The sequence below is a fragment of the Scyliorhinus canicula genome, chromosome 8, assembly GCF_902713615.1.
Source record: "Scyliorhinus canicula chromosome 8, sScyCan1.1, whole genome shotgun sequence".
In the NCBI taxonomy this organism is placed as follows: domain Eukaryota; kingdom Metazoa; phylum Chordata; class Chondrichthyes; order Carcharhiniformes; family Scyliorhinidae; genus Scyliorhinus; species Scyliorhinus canicula.
The window spans coordinates 136,149,021-136,168,377 of NC_052153.1; the positions used below are offsets into that span (position 1 = coordinate 136,149,021).

General features: G+C 44.7%; 1 protein-coding gene and 1 long non-coding RNA gene across 8 annotated transcripts in view; one reads left to right on the forward strand and one right to left on the reverse strand.

Moving 5' to 3' along the window:
* The window catches only part of adgrv1 (adhesion G protein-coupled receptor V1), an 838,553-nt gene that overhangs the window by 292,895 nt on the left and 526,301 nt on the right, over nucleotides 1-19,357 (reverse strand). For all 7 annotated transcript variants that reach the window (XR_005461637.1, XM_038805279.1, XM_038805282.1 and 4 more), the window contains one exon: nucleotides 9,554-9,654. Coding sequence is in view for 6 of the 7 variants with exons in the window: in XM_038805279.1 (XP_038661207.1) it covers nucleotides 9,554-9,654 (101 nt within the window). In the remaining variant the exon portion in view is untranslated. The remainder of the gene's footprint in view (nucleotides 1-9,553; nucleotides 9,655-19,357) is intronic.
* LOC119970523 overlaps nucleotides 1-19,357 on the forward strand; it is a 64,604-nt gene that overhangs the window by 9,417 nt on the left and 35,830 nt on the right. The window lies entirely within an intron of this gene.

Here is a 19,357-nt window from a genome sequence, read left to right on the forward strand (position 1 = left end):
CATAGGATCTATCAGCAAAGACAAAGCTATCTGCAGATGACCGAGAAGCACTGCCACGGGAGACTGTGACTTTCCAGGTAAATGGTTACAGACATCTGTGAGCACATCACTACAGATTTGAAATCTCGCAGCAGTGCTACTTCAGTAAGGCTTTTGACAAGTTCCCGGATGGAAGATTGGCCACGAAGGTATGAGTCCATGGAATCCAGAGTGATTTGGCAAATTGGGTCCAAAATTGGCTTTGTGGCAGGAGGCAGAGGGTGATGGTCAAAGGTTGTTTATGCGACTGGAAGCCTGATGTACCTCAGGGATTGGTGCTGGGTCCCTTGCTGTTTGTAGTGCACATTAATGATAGAGACATGAAAGTAGGAGGCGTGATCAGTAAATTCACAGGAGGCACAAAAAGTAGTGGTGAGGTAAAGAGTGAGAATGAAAGCCTTAGATTACAGGATGATATAGATGGGCTGGTCATGTGGCAGAACAGTAGAAAATGGAATTTAACCCTGAGAAGTGTGAGGTCATGCATTCTGGGACCACTAAGGCAAGGTAATACACAATGAATAGCAGGATGCTAGGAAGTACAGAGAACCAGAGGGATGCTGGGGTGCATGCCCATAGATCACTGAAGGCAGCAGCAAGGAAGTTAAGGTGGTTAAGAAGGCATATGGGATACTTGCTTTTATTAGCCAAGGCACAGAATCCAAAAGCAAGAGCACAGAGGTTATGATGGAGCTGTATAATATATATCGGGCCAAAAGTGGATTACTGTGTGCAGTTCTGGTGGCTACACTATAGAAAGGATGGATTGCACTAGAACAGGTGCAGAGGAAATTCACCAGGATGTTGCCTGAGCTGGAGCATTTCACTTATGGAGAGAGGCTGGAATGGCTGAGGTTGTTCTCCTTAGAGCAGAGAAGGCTGAAGGGCGACCTCGTTGAGATGTCCAAAAGGGGGATAGATAAGGTAGATAGGAAGGAACATTTCCCATTAGTAGAGGGATGAATAACCAGGTGGAATAGATTTAAGGTAAGGGGTAAGAGATTTAAGGGGATTTGAGGATACACTTTTTCACGCAGAGGGTGATGGGAATCTGACACTCACTGCCTGAAAAGTTGATAGAGGCGTGAACCCTCACAACATTTAAGAAGCATTTAAATGAGCACTCGAAATGCCATAACATACAAGACTATGGACCAAGTGCTGGAAAATGGGATTAAACAGGTTCTTGAAGAATGGTGCAGACATGATGGGCTGAAGGGCCTCTTTTTGTGCGGCAAAGCTTTATGGCTCTGTGGACCACAAAGGCATCTCACAAATAGCTGCACATCATTGCAAATTGCATTCACTGATACCAGTGCTGAGTAGTACATTCAACTCACGAGGGCTCACAGGGACAGAGAGCACTAAGTTTCAGCTCCATCACTGGATTCCCTCAAAAAGCAGGGCATCGCAGATTACACCCTTGTGGTCATTAAGCCAGTGAGTAACCAGCCAATGAGATTCATAAACAGGAAAGGATTCCAGTCCCTCAATGTACAACTGGTCTGTAAGTACAGACCAGTTTGGACTCATCCAAGAGCCAAACCTAACAGAAAATGGGTTTTCTTGCAGAGGAGAATTCTTCAACTATCGGAATACATCAGATCTGAGTATAAAGTCAAAAAAAGACCAGATTAATATACTGGTTTGGTGAACTTGATGATTAAGTAATCTTAATGCAGTGCACTGACAAATCCTCAACTAGCTTCGATGAAATATTAAAAGTCTTTGACAAATAGTTTAATCTTCAAGTTGTGGACAAAGTTTAAAAAGAGGCACAGAAAACCCCCAGTAAAGCCTCAAAAGAATAAAAACAATACTCGAGAAACCACGTGAAGGTGCCAGAGAGATTTCCGGAAGTCTCAGAAATATATATTTTTGGAAATCCTGACATATTACCTGAACTGTAATAGCAGGTGACATCGCAGAGTAAGCAGCTGGCTGTGAATGAAGGGATCCTTTCTGATGGAAATATAATTGAAATAAGCTTGGAAATGTTCATATCAGAATTAAAGTGGAAGATTTAAGACTCACAATTCAAGCTGACTATATACTCTTGAAAACGCACAAAATACTAAAGTCATCAATGAACCAAACTATTCAAGATCTGATCAAATAAATTTTTGAGGTGTCACAGAGACACATCAAAGAGACTGATGAGCTGAAGAAAATCGTTGGACATTTGGAAGAAAACTTGGAATGGCGTTACATCTCCAAGGACAAAAAGTGAAAATGTGAAAATCAAGAATGGCAAGAGAAAGTAGAAGCTCTCAAAAAAGTGGGAGGGGTCTCAAAAAACAATTATGAAAAGCACAATTACACAGTCAGAGCTTAAACAATAGCACAGAGAAATTATACACTCAAGGAAAAACTGATCAGTGTAGATAATCAACTTTTACATACGGAAGATGAGTTTGAAAGGAAAATCAAGAACCAATGATAATACTAGAATGTCACTCTCAGGAGATAGAAAACTTGCAAGAGGACTTTAAACATTTCAATCATGAACTTGTGGAAACAAATTCAACATAAAATGGACCTTCAATTAAAACATGACAAAGTCAACATTAGAAGTATTTTATTAAGCATTGTGCAAAAATACCGGAAACAGGTGAAGTAATTGCTGATAAATCAGAACAGCTGCTTGAAAGCAGAATTGACAACCAAAACTGATTAACTTATTGAACTTCGATCCAATCTGAACAGAATGAAGGATGCACTATGCAACAGAAAATACAGACTTTAAAAGCAGAAAATATGAATTCTACGGAATAGGTTGAAAGATCGAACGAATGAATTGAAAGAGTCTAAAGAGCAGTCGGTGACCATGGGAGAAAGATTTCAAAAAGAACTGAATGTTCAGGCAAAATTGTTAAACCTACATAATAGTTCCACAGATAACTTACCAGAGTTGTTGCTAAACCAAATTAAAAGATTCATAAGTTCAAAAAACAACTGGATAAGAAGAAAGGAATCAAACATTTGGCGAAAATTGTGAAACATGTGGGAATGAAGCTTTCGTTGTTGAAACATGAACTTCCATATGCGTTGTGACAAGTCGCACAATAAAAAAGGGGAAAAATATTATGGAGATGAGCATAGCATTCATCTACCCTGGAAAAAATGGGATACAGCAACACTACCTACCACCACAACTGCCGAATCGACAAAGAGCGGTTCAATACCAGGGAGTGGAAAAAGAGGATGAAAAGAAAAACCTACAAAGCAACAGTTTAAAAACAAGACCATAAGACATATGAGCAGAATTAGGCCACTCAGCCCTGAAGGGGATATCCAGAGATGAGACCTCTTAAAACTGAATAGCTACGCTAACACTAGAATAGTTCTACATCAGTTAGTTTATCAAGGATTGAGATTAATCATAGAAAGTATACTCAGTAATCATTAACTATTAAACCTGTATTTTTAGGACATGGCAGTAATAAGCATTTAAACCCTTGCTGCAAGCATCGGCCACAATGCATGATGGGATTTGAGCTAGCTTACTTGCCCATGTTTTTGAGACAAACGGGATTGTGTGGCCAGAAAATTACACAGTCAACTCAGTAAAGAGCTTATATCAGTGCCCCCAATATCCTGTTTCAAATAATCCATGGTATAAAGAGGAAATCAGCTTTGGCATCCTGCCCCTGGATGAACAATGAGATGGACAGGAACTGACTGCGATACGTAGGATGGGAATATCAGAAAAGCAACTTTAGAGTGGACACAAGATCCTAATAAACAACAGGTGACAAGATGGGGTTAAATCATGAGCTGATCACAAGTCATCATTTTGCTTCAAATAAATCTTACTGGATAACATAGAAGTGATAGTTCCAAGGATTGGATCAAGTCCAACTGGTGTGGGCTATTGATTTCTGGAAAATGCTATAATTAGTGTGTTTTTATCAGTGTTAGCCAGATTGATCATGGGATTTATCCAGATCTTTCTCCATGGCCGGTTTAGCTCAGTAGCTAGACAGCTGGGCTGTAATGCAAAACAAGGCCAACAGTGTGGGTTCAATTCCCGTGCCGGCATACCCGAACAGGTGCCAGAATGCGGCGATTGGGGGCTTTTCACAGTAACTTCATACTTGTGAATAAAAGATTTTTTTAAAATGTACATGAAACCAAGCTTGGAATAATAAAGCCATCTTAACGAGGTTGATGTGTCTGATGAGCTGTGTAGTAGGCTAAGCTCTAACTATAAGGGATGAACCCCATGTAAAAGCTGGCTCAATACTGAGGCCTTGGAAACATTCCTACAGGCTCATCGAGTCACCTCCGCCATTCAATCATGGCTGATATTTTATCATTCCCAATCTCCCACCTTCTCCCCATAACACCTGATCCCCTTCTTAATCAAGAAACCACCAGAGCCTACCACTCCTATGACAGTAGTGTATACATAGATCTGTGTATACATAGACATTAAATTAAGCTACATTAGACTGTAAAGATTTCATTGAAGGCCTACTAAATGGTATCCAGCACATTACAACAAAACAAAAGCTCCATCTCCTTTCTCAGGTAGACTGCAAAGGCTTAATTGAAGACCTACTAAATGGTATCCAGCACCAGACAACAAAACAAAAGCTCCATCTCCCTTCTCAGGTAGGTGTAAAAGAACACTTGGCACTATTCCAAAGAAATAGCATGAAAGTTATCCTTGGCGCCTTGTTCAATATCTATCATCAATTAATATTACAAAAACAGATGCTCTGGTCATTATCACATTACTGTTTGTGGGACCTCGCTGCAAGTTGGCTGCTGCATTTCTTACATAATAACAACACTTTAAAAGTAATTAATTGACTGCAAATCGCTTTGAAATGCCAAGTGGTCGCAGAAGGTACCATAAATATGCAAATCTTTCTTTCTGTTGAGAAGAATTTGAATCAAACAGTGGAGATTTTTTAAAACTTTAAATGTTGAAAACCTGTTTTTATATTTAATTAACAACAGCTTTGGGTCATCGCTATATTTCTCTCAAATCCACCATAAAATAATATTCAAGCACACAAGTCACCTCTGTGTTTGGCAGTACTCATACTGAATTACATTGGTACCAATGTCGCTTGCACTGATCGACTGAAAAAAGCTGAGCTTATCTCCCTTCGCTTGCAGTGAACCTCGTCATACTCTGCATATTCTGTGGTGAATGTAGCTATTTCCATTTTTTCAAACCCCAATGCAGCAGCACTAACCTATTAAACCATGCAGAATGACTAATGTCAAATTCTTTCAAATGGTTGTAAAAATAAACATGATGTCACAGAAGGCGTGGATGAAAGAGCTGGAGATTACGGCAGATCAAATCAATTACCATCGTGTGCACACGATGAAATAAGAATCCTTTGTGTTTAAATAGGAAATTAACTTTTCAAGTTTCGACACAGAATCATAGAATCAGACACAGAATCAAACGGAGCCCATTCGACCTATTGGGTTTGTACCAGCTCTGCAAAAACAATTAAGTCCCACTGCATGTACCAGATCACACCCACCCCACCGCATCATTTCTCAATAGCGAGCAATTTTCTTCTCTTCAGATAATTGTCCAACCACCATTTTGAAAACCATGACTGAACCTTCCTGCAGCATAGTGTCGGACAGTGCATTCCACATCATAATCAATTATTGCATGGGAAGTCTTTTTCCTGATGTCACCATTGGTTCTTTTGTCAATCACTTTTAATCGGTGCCTCTAATTCTTTATCCTTCCACCAAAGGGATGAGTTTTCTCTATACTCTGGACCCTCATGATTTTGAACACCGCTATTAAATCTTGCCATAATCTTCCCTTCTCCAAGGAAAACAGCTCCAGCTTCTCCAACTTTATTGATACAATAACTGAAATTCCTCAACCAGTGGCAAAATTCTCATGAATCTTTCTCATGTCTGTACTGTCGTTGAATAAGGTTATGGCTGATCTTCTACCTCTGCCATATTTCCCTCAGTATCTAAAAATCTCTCCATCTCCGACTTAAATATGCTCAATGACTGAGCATCCCAAATCTGGGGTTCAGAATTCCAAGGATTCACAAGCCTGTGAGTGAAGAAACTTTTCCTTATCTCAGTCCTTAATGGTAGATCCCTTATTTTGCATTCCAGGCTCTCCAGCCATGGGAAAAATCTCCCGAATGTAGCCTGTTAAGCCTTTTAAGAATTTCTGTTTCACTAAAATCAGGTCACATTCTTCTAAAGTATAGGGAATATGGGCCTATTATACTCAATCTTTTCTCATAGGACAATCCACTCATCCCAAGATTAAGTCTAATTAACCTTTTCTTCATTCCCTCTTAGGTATATGTCCTTAGGACAAGGAAACAAACTGCACACAATACTTCAGGTGTGGTCTCGTTAAGATATCATACAAATTAAAGGAAAACATCTTCCCTTTTAGGCCCAGATTTCCACAAGTGGGATGCACAAATATCTCCTGCATGATCTAAGTGACCAGGCAGCATGCAAACCTCCCGCTGCCTGTTTGTTTCCATGATTGTGATGTGCAGTGTAGTCCTGAACCCATTGTTGAGTGGTGGTTTACCTCAGCAGGCCAGTTTGTGAATGGTTTAAACCATTCAAAATTAACCTTTGCTACATAAAGGCAGACTGCACATCTTAAAGCCTATATACTTAGATATTCCAGTGCACCTCTGGTCGACATCCCACATTGCACCTTCCACAAACTTGAGTTCATCATAAATTCTGGCAACCTTGTACTTACTTACATCAAGTCCCATTCATCCACCACCTCTGGATTTGCTGACCTATATTGGCTTCCAGTCAAGTAACACCTCAGTTTTAAAGTTCCCAGCTCTGTTTTAAATCCCTCCTTGGCTTGTCTCTCTCTATTTTTAAAATCTCATTCAGCCCCACAATGCTCCAAGGCAGCACAGTGATTAGCAATGTTGCCTCACAGCGCCAGGGACCCGGGTTCAATTCCGATCTCGGGTGACTATCTGTATGGAGTTTGCACATTCTCTATATAAATACCTTAATAAAAACATTTAAAAAAAAGAATGTGCACGTTCTCCCTGTTGGCGTGTAGATTTCCTCCGGATGCTCCGGTTTCTTCCCACATTCCAAAGAGGTGCAGTTTAGGAGGATTGGCCATGCTAAATTGCCCCTTTGTATCCAAAAGTGTGCAGGTTAAGTGGGGTTACGGGGTTACGGGGTAGGGCAGTGGAGTGGACCTAGGGAGGATGCTGTTTCGGAGGGTCGCCTGCAAACTTGAAGATCCGAATGGCCTCTTTCTACTCTGTAGGGATGCTATGACTCTATATCAGTGTTCCGCTAATTCTATGTCTTCAGCATCCTCATTGTTAATTGCTCTACTATTGGTGGCTGTGCCTTCAGCTGCTTAAACCTTAATCTCTTACGTTCCCTCCCTTTGCCTCTATTTCTTGTTACTTCAACTTACAGGCTGGTTTCACTCAGTGGGCTATACAGCTGGTTTGTGATGCAGATCAAGGCCAGCAGCGCGGGTTCAATTCCCGTACCAGCTTACCCGAACAGGCGCCGGAATGTAGCCACTGGGAACTTTCCACAATAACTTCATACTTGTGACAATACAAGGTTATTATTATTACTCTTTGACAAAGCTTTTGACTTATTATCATTTCATGTGGCATGGTGTGTAAGTTGGCATAACTGCACTCCTCTCAAATGTCTTTGGATATTTTGTTTTGTTAAAGACGCTAAATAAATACAAGTTGTTGTTATTTACTAAATAAGTCTGAAACTCGAAGTGCAATTCTATATTTCTTTTAATTTATACTTTCATCGGATGGGGCAATGCCAGCATTTCTGTCCCATCTCCTAATTGCCCTTAAACTGAGTGGCTGGCAAGGCCATTTCAGGGGACAGTTAAGGGTCAACCACACTCATAGAATCTCTACATTGCAGGAAGTGGCCATTTGGCCCATCGAATCTGCATCAACTCTCCGAAAGAGCACCACATCTAGCCCCATACCCTAGCCCTATCCCTGTAACCCCACCTAACCTTTGGACTCTAAAGGGGAATTTAGCATGGCGAATCCACCTAACTTGCACATCTTTGGACTGTGGGAGGAAACCTGAGCACCTGGAGGAAACCCACGCAAACACAGGGAGAATGCAAGCTCCACACAAACAAACCTGAACACCCAGAGGAAACCCATGCAGACACGGAGAGAAGATGCAAACTCCACACAGACAAACTGGAGCACTCGGAGGAAACTCACACAGGCACAGGGAGAAATGCAAACTCCGTGCAAACAAAGCAAAGCACCCGGAGGAAACCGAAGCAGACACGAGGAGAACGTGCAAATGCAAACTCCATGCAGACAAACAGGAGGACCCGGAGGAAACCCACGCAGACACGGGGAGAACATACAAACTCCACACAGTCGGAAGATTGCAGGTGATCTTGGAAAGGACTTTACAGTAGGCTTTCAGCGTGACAGCGTTTATGGGAAATAAGACCTCACTCCACAAAAATATTGACTACTCATGAATCAAAATGTACTTTCACTTAAATGTCAAAATCCTTAATATCTACTGAAATTAATGGACGTTTAGAACATAGAACATAGAACAGTACAGCACAGAACAGGCCCTCCGGCCCTCGATGTTGTGCCGAGCAATGATCACCCTACTCAAACCCACGTATCCACCCTTTACCCGGAACCGAACAACAACCCCTTAACCTTACTTTTTAGAACACTACGGGCAATTTAGCATAGCCACCTAACCCGCACATCTTTGGACTGTGGGAGGAAACCGGAACACCCGGAGGAAACCCACGCACACACGGGGAGGACGTGCAGACTCCGCAGACAGTGACCCAGCCGGGAATCGAACCTGGGACCCTGGAGCTGTGAAGCATTTATGCTAACCACCATGCTACCGTGCTGCCCCTGGCTAATGGCTCTGCTCCTGGACTATTAGTCATGTTATTTTAGGACAGCAATTGTGTCACTGAATGAGCACCTGCAATAAATAGTAGTGCAGGCACGGTAGCACAGTGGTTAGCACTGTTGCTTCACAGGGCCAGGGTTCCAGGTTTGATTCCCGGCTTGGGCTGCTGTCTATGTGGAGTCTGCACATTCTCCCGTTCTCCACATGTCTGCGGGGGTTTCCTCCGGGTGCTCCGGTTTCCTCCCACAAGTCCTGAAAGACGTGCTTGTTAGCTGAATTGGACATTCTGAATTCTCCCTCCGTGTACCCGAACAGATGCTAGAGTGTGGCAATGAGGGGATTTTCACAGTAACTTAATTGGGGTGTTAATGTCAGCCTACTTGTGACACTAATAAAGATTATTATTATTATTTAGCTGTTAACTAAAGACAGACAATCTGAAAGGAAAACCCACTTTTTTTGTTAAGTGTCACGTACTGTTTTGCAAAAAAAGCTGATATATGAAAGCACCATATTGATTACAACATAAGACAGATTAATGATAATTTCATAATACAGTACAACACATTGTTAAAATCTCAATCAACACAATTCAGATAAACTTTACCTGAGTTCCGAGGCAGGCAACCATCATGTGCATGAGAAGTTTTGCTGCAAACATGGAGAATCTTGAACAGAGCAAATGACACAAAATGGCCAGAGCAAAACCTGTAGACACAGACCATAGGTGATGTTAGAAAGGACTCTGTGCTGGGCATCGAGAATAGTACTCTTTATTTTCCAGACTTCTGCACAAACGAGATACTTCAAGATGTGAGTGTAGTAGACTGGGAGAACCAGTAGAGGCAACCCAAAAGCTGGACAAACTGCTAGAGGAAGAGGAATGTGAGAAAGGGGGAGAAGAGCTCTCAGCGTGAGGCCTTGTCCATCTATGATGTTCAGGGAATCATTCTCCTCCCTGAATCTCAGCGAGGAACCATGATTAAGCTGTCTGTGATTCAATAAGGATGTCCTCATTGAAATCTGCCACTGGCTGTAGCCGCAACTCAACTCGGAACATGGGAAGGACCACACTGCCAGTGGCTGTGAAGTCAACTGTGGAAATCAACTTTTACGCATCTGGATCCTTCCAGGTTCACACAGGAGGTATTTGCAACATTTCACAGGTCGCTATCGACTATTGTGCAAGGAATGTAACGGTGCCCCTGCAATTGAAGACAGCTGATTACATTTAATTCTTTCTTGCTAGAGTACATCAGATGGAGCAAACATGCAGCTTCAGTAGATTGCACTTTGGGAAAGCTGCTTGTCAACTTCACTATATACCAGAAACAAAAGGGATTCCACCCCCTCAAAAATCCAGCTGCTGTGCAACCATAGGTAGTGAATCACAGCATCTACAGTGCAGAAGGAGGCCATTTGGACCATTAAGTCTGCACCGGCTCTTGGAAAGAGCACCTTACCCAAGCCCACACCTCCACCCGATTCCCATAACCCAGTAACCCCACCCAACACTAAGGGCAATTTTGGGCACGAGGGGTAATTTAGCGTGGCCAATCCACCTATCCTGCACATCTTTGGACTGTGGGAGGAAACCGGAGCACCCGGAAGAAACCCACACACACACACACAGGGAGAACGTGCAGACTCCGCACAGACAGCGACCCAAGCCGGGAATCGAATCTGGGTCCCAAGAGCTGTGAAGCAATTGTGCTAACCACTATGCTACCATGCTGCCCAATGCAAGTCATTGACCAGCATCCTGGCCACAGCCATTTCATTCAACAAGACTCTACTCTTTCATTTGTATTTGAGCCACCATGCAAACTAAGAGTGGCTATTGGGCATCAAGGGCTGCTTACTGAAATGTATTTCTGAAACATGCAAGATTCTGAATGGGTTTGAGAGGATAGACCTGGAGACATTGCTTCTGCTGGTCGAGGAATCTAAAACGCAAGGGCACAGATAAGGAGCCAATCACTTATGATTGAGACCAGGAGAAATTATTTCACTTGAGTGGTTGTGGATACCAGTGCTCAAAGGGGCCTGTAGTATCTCAAAACAGCCCAGAAGGTTATACTCCAGCAGGTTAACTGCGATGGCTGAGCTGTCACCCTAGGGGACAGGCAGTAACTCCATGGATGCATGAACCTGCTGCCCTCCCTCAGAAGATCGCACTTGTGTTCTCATCTCTTCCACTCTAACTGTGCCTCTGCTGGTGCCAGTCAGCCAGTCAGCCAGCCAGCCCAGTGGTTGTAACTAGTCAGGTGTAGAAGAGAGAACCAGTGGATTCAAAGTTTTTGGATTTTCAAAAAGCATTTGATGAAGTGCTGCACAAGAGGTTACTACATAAAACTAGGGTTCATGAGACCTGGTTTGTAGCCATCTGGGATGGCCACTTACTACCAAGGAACAGAGAAGGTCGCAAAGCATAGCAGGAAAAATGGACACTGTGAGATTCAGGCAGGCTCAGAGCCTGAATGTATATTTGCAGGTGAGGAATCCAGACGGTATCAAAACCCCCATTTGATGGCCCAACTCCGCCAGACAAAGGACTGATACTTGAGCGACCGATACAGTCCCAGACATTTCGGCGCCACTCCCTATACTCGGAAAGCGTAAACAACACGGTCAATGACTGCTTAGGACACGCCCAGCCATCAAGGTTCCGCCCTTTTATTGGTTTGAATCGAACGCAATGATCAAGAATTACCCAATTAATGGGGTCCAAACTGAAGGACCGCCCAAAAGAGTGCGAAAACCCCCAAGAATAAAAAGAGAGACCACCATGTGTTTGGCCTCTCTTGGACCTGGCGCTCCGGCAAAGTCTACCTCCAGTTGCAGCACCACCTGAAGCAACTTCAAGTTCAACGCCCGCTACCAGATGGATGAGCCCAGCTGAGCAGCAGTTACTTCTACAGACCCGATAGAACCAGACTCGAACCATGGCCACTGTTCCTCTGACCTAAGCTGGGTGCCTGAAGTACAGGTTGCCATAGTCGATAGGTGTAGTTTAACTCGTAGTGTTTATGTTGCATGATTAATTGTGTGTGTAAAGGGCAGCACGGTGGCACAGTGGTTAGCATTGCTGCCTACAGCGCTGAGGACCCGGGTTCGAATCCCGGCCCTGGGTCACTGTCCGTGTGGAGTTTGCACATTCTCCCCATGTCTGCGTGGGCTTTACCCCCACAACCCAAAGATGTGCAGGGTAGGTAGATTGGCCACTCTAAATTGCCCCATAATTGGAAAAAATAATTGGGTACTCTAAATTTATTTATTTTTAAAAATTGTGTGTGTAAATAAAGTACCCTTGACCTTGAACTAACTAACTGGTGTTTGGTTTTTTGATCGATAGCTTGTTGAACCTTGTGGTGGTATCATTTGATACCCGGCGACTCTGAGCAATACAGTATAAATACCCAACGAAAGGAGGGCAACCTCACTGACTGCCATATTTACAGTAGGTAAAAAAAGCAGCAAGTTGAATACCACCATCTGGAAGTTCCCCTCCATGTCACTCACCAGCCTGACTTGGAAACATATTGCCGTTCCTTCACTTTCACTGGGTCAAAATCTTGAAACTCCTTCCCAAACAGCAACTTGGGTGTATCTGCACCACATGGACTACAGCGTTTCAAGGAGGCAGCTCATCACCACCTTCTCAATGGCGTTAGGGATGGGCAACGAATGCTGGCTTAGCCAGCGAAGCTCACATTCCTCAAATGAATAAAAGTGGAAGTCTTGCAGCAAATTTATGTTGTGGGCAGTTTTGCATTTCTTTACCTAAGGAAGGATATACTTATCTTTGAGGGAATGCAACAAAGGTTCAACAGGCTCATTGCTGGGATGATGGGATTGTCCTATGAGGAAAGATTGTGTAGACTAGATCTATATTCCCTAGAGTTGAGAATAAAGCTGATCTTACTGAAACATATCAAATTTTTAGAGGCTTTTGGAGGTTCCCATGGTCCGTTCATGAAGAAAGTAAGGAGGTCATAGATCATAGAATTTACAGTGCAGAAGGAGGCCATTCGGCCCATTGAATCTGCACCGGCTCCTGGAAAGAGCACCCTACCCAAGGTTAACACCTCCACCCTATCCCCATAACCCAGTAACCCCACCCAACACTAAGGGCAATTTTGGACACTAAGGGCAATTTATCATGTCCAATCCACTTAACTTGCACATCTTTGGACTGTGGGAGGAAACCGGAGCACCCGGAGGAAACCCACGCACACACGGGGAGGATGTGCAGGCTCCGCACAGACAGTGACCCAAGCTGAAATCAAACCTGGGACCCTGGAGCTGTGAAGCGATTGTGCTATCCACAATGCTACCGTGCTGCCCACGGGAGCTGTGGGATAGAGGGAAATTTGGCCAATTGGATAAGTAACTGGCTATCACATAAAAGACAGAGGGTGGTGGTGGATGGAAAATTTTCAGACTGGAGACCAGTTACCAGCCGTGTACCACAGGGATCAGTGCTGGGTCCTCTGCTATTTGTGATTTTTATCAATTACTTGGAGGAGGGGGCTGAAGGGTGGGTCAGTAAATTTGCTGATGACACCAAGATTGGTGGAGTAATGGATGAGGTGGAGGGCTGTTGTAGACTGCAAAGAGACATTGATAGGATGCATAGCTGGGCCGAAAAATGGCAGATGGAGTCTAACCCTGATAAGTGCGAGGTGATTCATTTGGGTAGAAAAAATTTGAATGCAGATTACAGGGTCAACGGCAGGGTTCTGAGGAATGTGGAGAAACAGAGAGATCTTGGGGTTCATGTCCACAGATCTCTGAAGGTTGCCACTCAAGTGGATAGAGCCGTGAAGAAGGCTTATCGTGTGTTAGCGTTTATTAACAGGGGGCTTGAGTTTAAGAGCTGCGGGGTTATGCTGCAACTATATATGACCCTGGTGAGACCACATTTGGAGTATTGTGTGCAGTTCTGGTCACCTCATTATAGGAAGGATGTGGAAGCATTGGAAAGGGTGCAAAGGAGATTTACCAGGATGCTGCCTGGTTTGCAGGATAGGTCTTATGAGGAAAGATTGAGGGAGCTAGAGCTTTTCTCTTTGGAGCGGAGGAGGATGAGGTGTGACTTAATAGAGGTTTATAAGATGATGAGCGGGATAGATAGAGTGGACGTTCAGAGATTATTTTCTCGGGTGGATGTAGCTGTTACAAGGGGGCATAACTATAAGATTCAGGGTGGCAGATATAGGAGGGATGTCCGAGGTAGGTTCTTTACTCAGAGAGTGGTTAGGGTGTGGAATGGACTGCCTGCTGTGATAGGCTGATAAATCCCTCGGGCCTGATTATCTGCATCCCAGATTACTTAAGGAAGTGGCTCAGGAAATAGTGGACGCATTGGTGGTCAGCTTCCAAGATTCTATCGACTCTGGAACAGTTTCTGCAGTTGCGTGTAGCTAATGTAACTCCATTATTTGGAAAGGGAGGTCGAGAGAAAACACGGAATTATAGATCAGCAAGACTGACGTAGGTGGTGGGGCAATTTCTAGAATCCATTATCAAAGATTTTAAAGCAGAGAAACGTAGGCAGGAACAGGCGGAGTCAGCATGGACTTATGAAGGGGAAATCATGCTTGACAAATCTACTGGAATTCTTTGAGGGTATGACTAGTAGAATTGACGAAGGGGAGCCAGTGGATATGGTTTCATTGGACTTTCAGAAGGCTTTTGACAAAGTCCCACATAAGAGATTAGTGTGTAAAATTAAAGCCCATGGGATTAGGGGTAGTGTATTGAGCTGGATAGAAACTGGTTGGCAGACAGGAATCAAAGAGTAGGAATTAAGATAGGGGTACCGCAGGGATTGGTGATAGGGCCTCATCTATTCACAATATATATTAATGATTTAGATGAGGAAACAAAATGTTACATCTCCAATTTACAGACGTTAGGTGGGAAGGTGAGCTGTGAGGAGTATGCAGAGATCCTTCAGTGTGATTTGGACAAGTTGAGCACGTGGGCAAATGAATGACAGATGTAATATAATATGGAGAATTGTCAGGTTATCTACTTTGGTAGCAAAAATGAGAAGCAGACTATTATCTCAATGGCCATAAATTAGGAGAGGGGAATATGCAACAAGATCTGGATGTCCTCGTATGCCGGTCACTGAAAGTAAGCATGCAGGTACAGCAGGAAGTAAAGAAGCCAAACGGTATGTTGGCCTTCATAGTGAGGATTCAAGTACAGGAGCAGTGATATCTTGCTGCAATTATACAGGGCCTTGGTGAGGCCTCACCTGGAATATTGTGTGCACTTTTGGTCTTCTTATCTGAGGAAGGATGTTATTGCTCTAGAGGGAGTACAACAAAGGTTCACCAGACCGATTCCTGGGATGGCAGGACTGATGTACGAGGAGAGATTGAATCGGTTAGGATTGTATTTGCTGGAGTCAAATGAGTGAGGGGGGATCTCATAGAAATTTTTCAAATTCTAACAGGACAAGGCAGGGTAGATGCAGGAAGGATGTTCCCAAAGGTGGGTGTGTCCAGAACCAGGGGTCACAGTCTGAGGTTATGGGGTAGACCAGTTAGGACAGAGATGATGAGAAATTTCTTCCCCAGAGAGCGGTGAGCCTGTGGAATTTGTTACCACAGGACGTAGTTGAGGCCAAAATATTGTATCTTTTCAAGTAGCAGTTAGATATGGCACTTTGGGCAAAGGGGATCAAAGGATATGGGACAAAAGCAGGATTAGGCTTTTGAATTAGATGATCAGCCCTGATCCTAATGAATGGTGGAGCAGGTCCAAGGGCTGAATGGCTTCCTTCTGCTCCTATTTTCTAAGTTTCTATATTTCCTATTACAAATCTCCTTCGCTTCTGTCCTTGGGTTTCATAGAGGCATCAAAGCCACCTTTTCAATTGGTAGCCTTTGACAACCTGGAATTGCAAGCATCTGGTTGCCACCCACACAGTTAGAGGTGATTTCTGGCCCTACCGTCTCATATATGGAGGTTACAGCCTCCTTGGAGCCTCCTTCAGCACTGCATTTTTGATATGTTGAGGCAGGTGGATCACTGCCTGTACACTGGCAGGAAGACACTGGCATCTTCTGAAGTCCCTTCCACCTTGGCTCTTCCTGCATCCCCTGTGCCTCAATCTTCTGCAGTCCCTTCCGCCTTGGCTCTTCCTGCATCCCCTGTGCCTCTCTTCCGACAGGTCGTTCCCTTGGACGCTGGTGCAGGGACCTAGCCTCCTCTCTTTCTGCTGGTCTTCCTGCTCAGAAGAGAGCGACCAATGGAGTAGACAATCCTCATTACCAGAGAAACAGGAAGAGTCCACATGGGTATAAATTTACCAGGAACCTTGGAGGCACCAAGTGGCCCTAAAATACAGGCTAACAATGCTAACACTGAAGCTAAAAACAGAGGAAAAGCAGTTGCAATGAGCAACCAGCAGCAAACTATCTCCTGAACTCCCCACCACTCACGATAGTAATGCTCCGGGCCCATTTCATCTGGCCCTTGGCTGACATTATGAAAAAAAGGACTGTCCAGTTGCCGTTTTGTCCATGCGACAAGTGTAAAATCGCCCCAGCAACATAAAATCTCAGCTAATAGGCTTTTTAGTGACCTTAGCTGGTCTTTTCATTGTCAGCGGGTGCTGCTCTGACTCCCATATGTGCCCATTGACCTCAATGTACCCATGTGTGACGACTTCAGGACGCGCGCCCCAACATCATTTTCGCAATTTTACATGCATTGTGTTTGGGCACGTGCCCTATTTTGGAAGGTAAAACACAGGCCCCATTAGCAGGTTGCGAAGGATGTAACTATTATAAAGTCCGGAAAGGCGTCCTCACCAAGCCAAACAGAGTGAATCAAAAGGAAAAAGGCTTAATGCAACAGAACAAGAGTATAGAGCAGTTACTCTACTGCAGGAGCCTGCTGACAGTTCATGGCCCTCTGGTTTTATCCAGAATGTTGAAGGAGGCACCGCGCCACTCAGTGGGGCAAGTGCATATTCTCCATAGTCCTTTGGGAATATCAAACCCCCAGTCTCTTAGGACCTGCATAAGGTTTCATTACTGTCTCATGACCTGCTTAACCCCAGGTTATGACAACATCACATCACCGTGAATTTGTAGACACAAACCAACGAGTATTGCAGTGTTTCTCCTTTTTTTAATGAAACATTATATTGAGATACTTGTGATTTTGTAACAATAAAAGAAGAAACAGTGTACATACAAATATAAACATAGTGCAAAGGCCGTCTTCCTCCCTCAGAAGTCCCACCTTTCTTACATACTAATCTAAACTAAACCCACCCCCCCCAACCCCCTTCTGCTGACGGTTAATTTTCTCTAAACAAGTCGACGAACGGCTGCCACCTCTGGACGAACCCTGACATTGACCCTCTCAGGGTGAACTTGATTTTCTCGAGACAAAGAAAGCTAGCCATGTCAATGAGCCAGGTCTCTGACTTTGGGGGCTTTGAACCCCTCCAAGCTAATAGTATCCGTCTCCGGGCTACCAGGGAGACAAAGGCCAGAACATCTGCCTCTTTCTCCACCTCAATTCCCGGATCTTTCGACACTCCGAAATACGCCACCTCTGGACTTGGTGCCACCCTTGTTTTTAACACCTTGGACATGACATCTGCAAACCCCTGCCAGAATCCTCTAAACTTCGGGCATGCCCAGAACATATGGACATGGTTCGCTGGTCTTCCCGCACACCTTGCGCACCCATCTTCTATCCCAAAGAACCTGTTCATCCTGGCCACGGTCATGTGTGCCCAGTGAACGACCTTAAATTGTATCAGGCTGAGCCTGGCGCATGTTGTGGACACATTGACTCGACTCAACGCGTCCATCCAGAGACTATCCTCTATCCCTCCGCCTAACTCCTCTTCCCATTTGTGTTTCAGCTCCTCCATCTGCATTTCCTCTGACCCTTTGAGTTCTTTATAGATGTCCAAAACTTTCCCCTCCCACCCATACTCTGAAAACTACCCTGTCCTGTATCCGCCTTGGTGGTAGGAGCAGGAAGGTTGAGACTTGCCTGCATTGGAAGTCCCGTGCCTGCAGGTACCTAAACTCATTCCCTCCCGTCAATTCAAATTTCTCCTCCAACTCCCTCAGGCTGGGAAAGCTCCCCTCTATAAACATATCTCCCATCCTCTCGATCGCTGCTCTTTGCCATCTCCGAAACCCTCCATCCAGCCTCCCCGGGACGAACTGTTGATTATTGCAGATTGAAGACCAAACTGATGCTCCCTCTGCTCCCACTATTCCCCTATTGCCCCCTTACTGGTTTAGCTCACTGGGCTAAATCGCTGGCTTTTAAAGAAGACCAAGCAGGCCAGCAGCACGGTTCGATTCCTGTACCAGCCTCCCTGGACAGGCGCCGGAATGTGGCGACTAGGGGCTTTTCACAGTAACTTCATTGAAGCCTACTTGTGACAATAAGCGATTTACATTACATTTACATTACTCTCACGGGCTGGTGGAGTACTGTGCCAGCGGGAACGGTAGAGGCGCCATTACCAATGCCCCAAACTCGTGCCCTTACATGATGCCGCTTCTACTCACTCCCTCTCCGACCCCCCACGCCCCCCCCCCCCCCCCACCCCAACCATCCACTTCCTAATTATGGCTATATTTGCCGCCCAATAGTAATTGCTAACATTCGGCAGCATCAACCCGCCCTCCCCCCGGCTACGCTCCAGCGTCCCCTTTTTTTACTTATGGGGTTTTGCCCGCCCATACAAAGCCGGAGATCACCTTGTTTACCCGTTTAAAAAAGGCCCGTGAAATAAAGATGGGGAGACACTGAAAAACAAACAGGAATCTCGGGTAGACCATCGTTTTCACTGTCTGTACCCTCACATGTTCCACCTTCAGAAGTCTTCCTTCATTTGGCCCACCAGTCGGGTCAAATTTAGCTTATGTAGCCGTTCCCATTCCCGTGCCACCTAGATGTCCAGATACCGAAAGCTTCCCCCAACCACTCTAAACGGCAGCTCCCCCAGTCACCTCTCCTTCCCCCTTGCCTGGATCGCAAACATCTCACTTTTCCCCATGTTCAATTTATAACCTGAAAACCTGCCAAATTCCCCCAGAATCCTCATAATTTCTCACATCCCTTCTAGTGGGTCAGAAACATATAGGAGCAGGTCGTCTGCGTATAGTGAGACTCTGTGTTCCACCCCTCCTTGAACCAGCCTCTTCCCCCTCTCACGCCATTGCCAGCAGCTCTATGGCCAGCACAAACAGCAGTGGGGAGAGGGGGCATTCCTGCTTCACCCCCCGGTGCAGCCTAAAATAGCCCAATGTCAACCTGTTCGTCCATACACTCGCCACAGATGCCTGATACAGAAGCCTAACCCAGTCGATGAAGCCCCGTCCAAACCCAAACCGCCCCAGCACCTCCCACA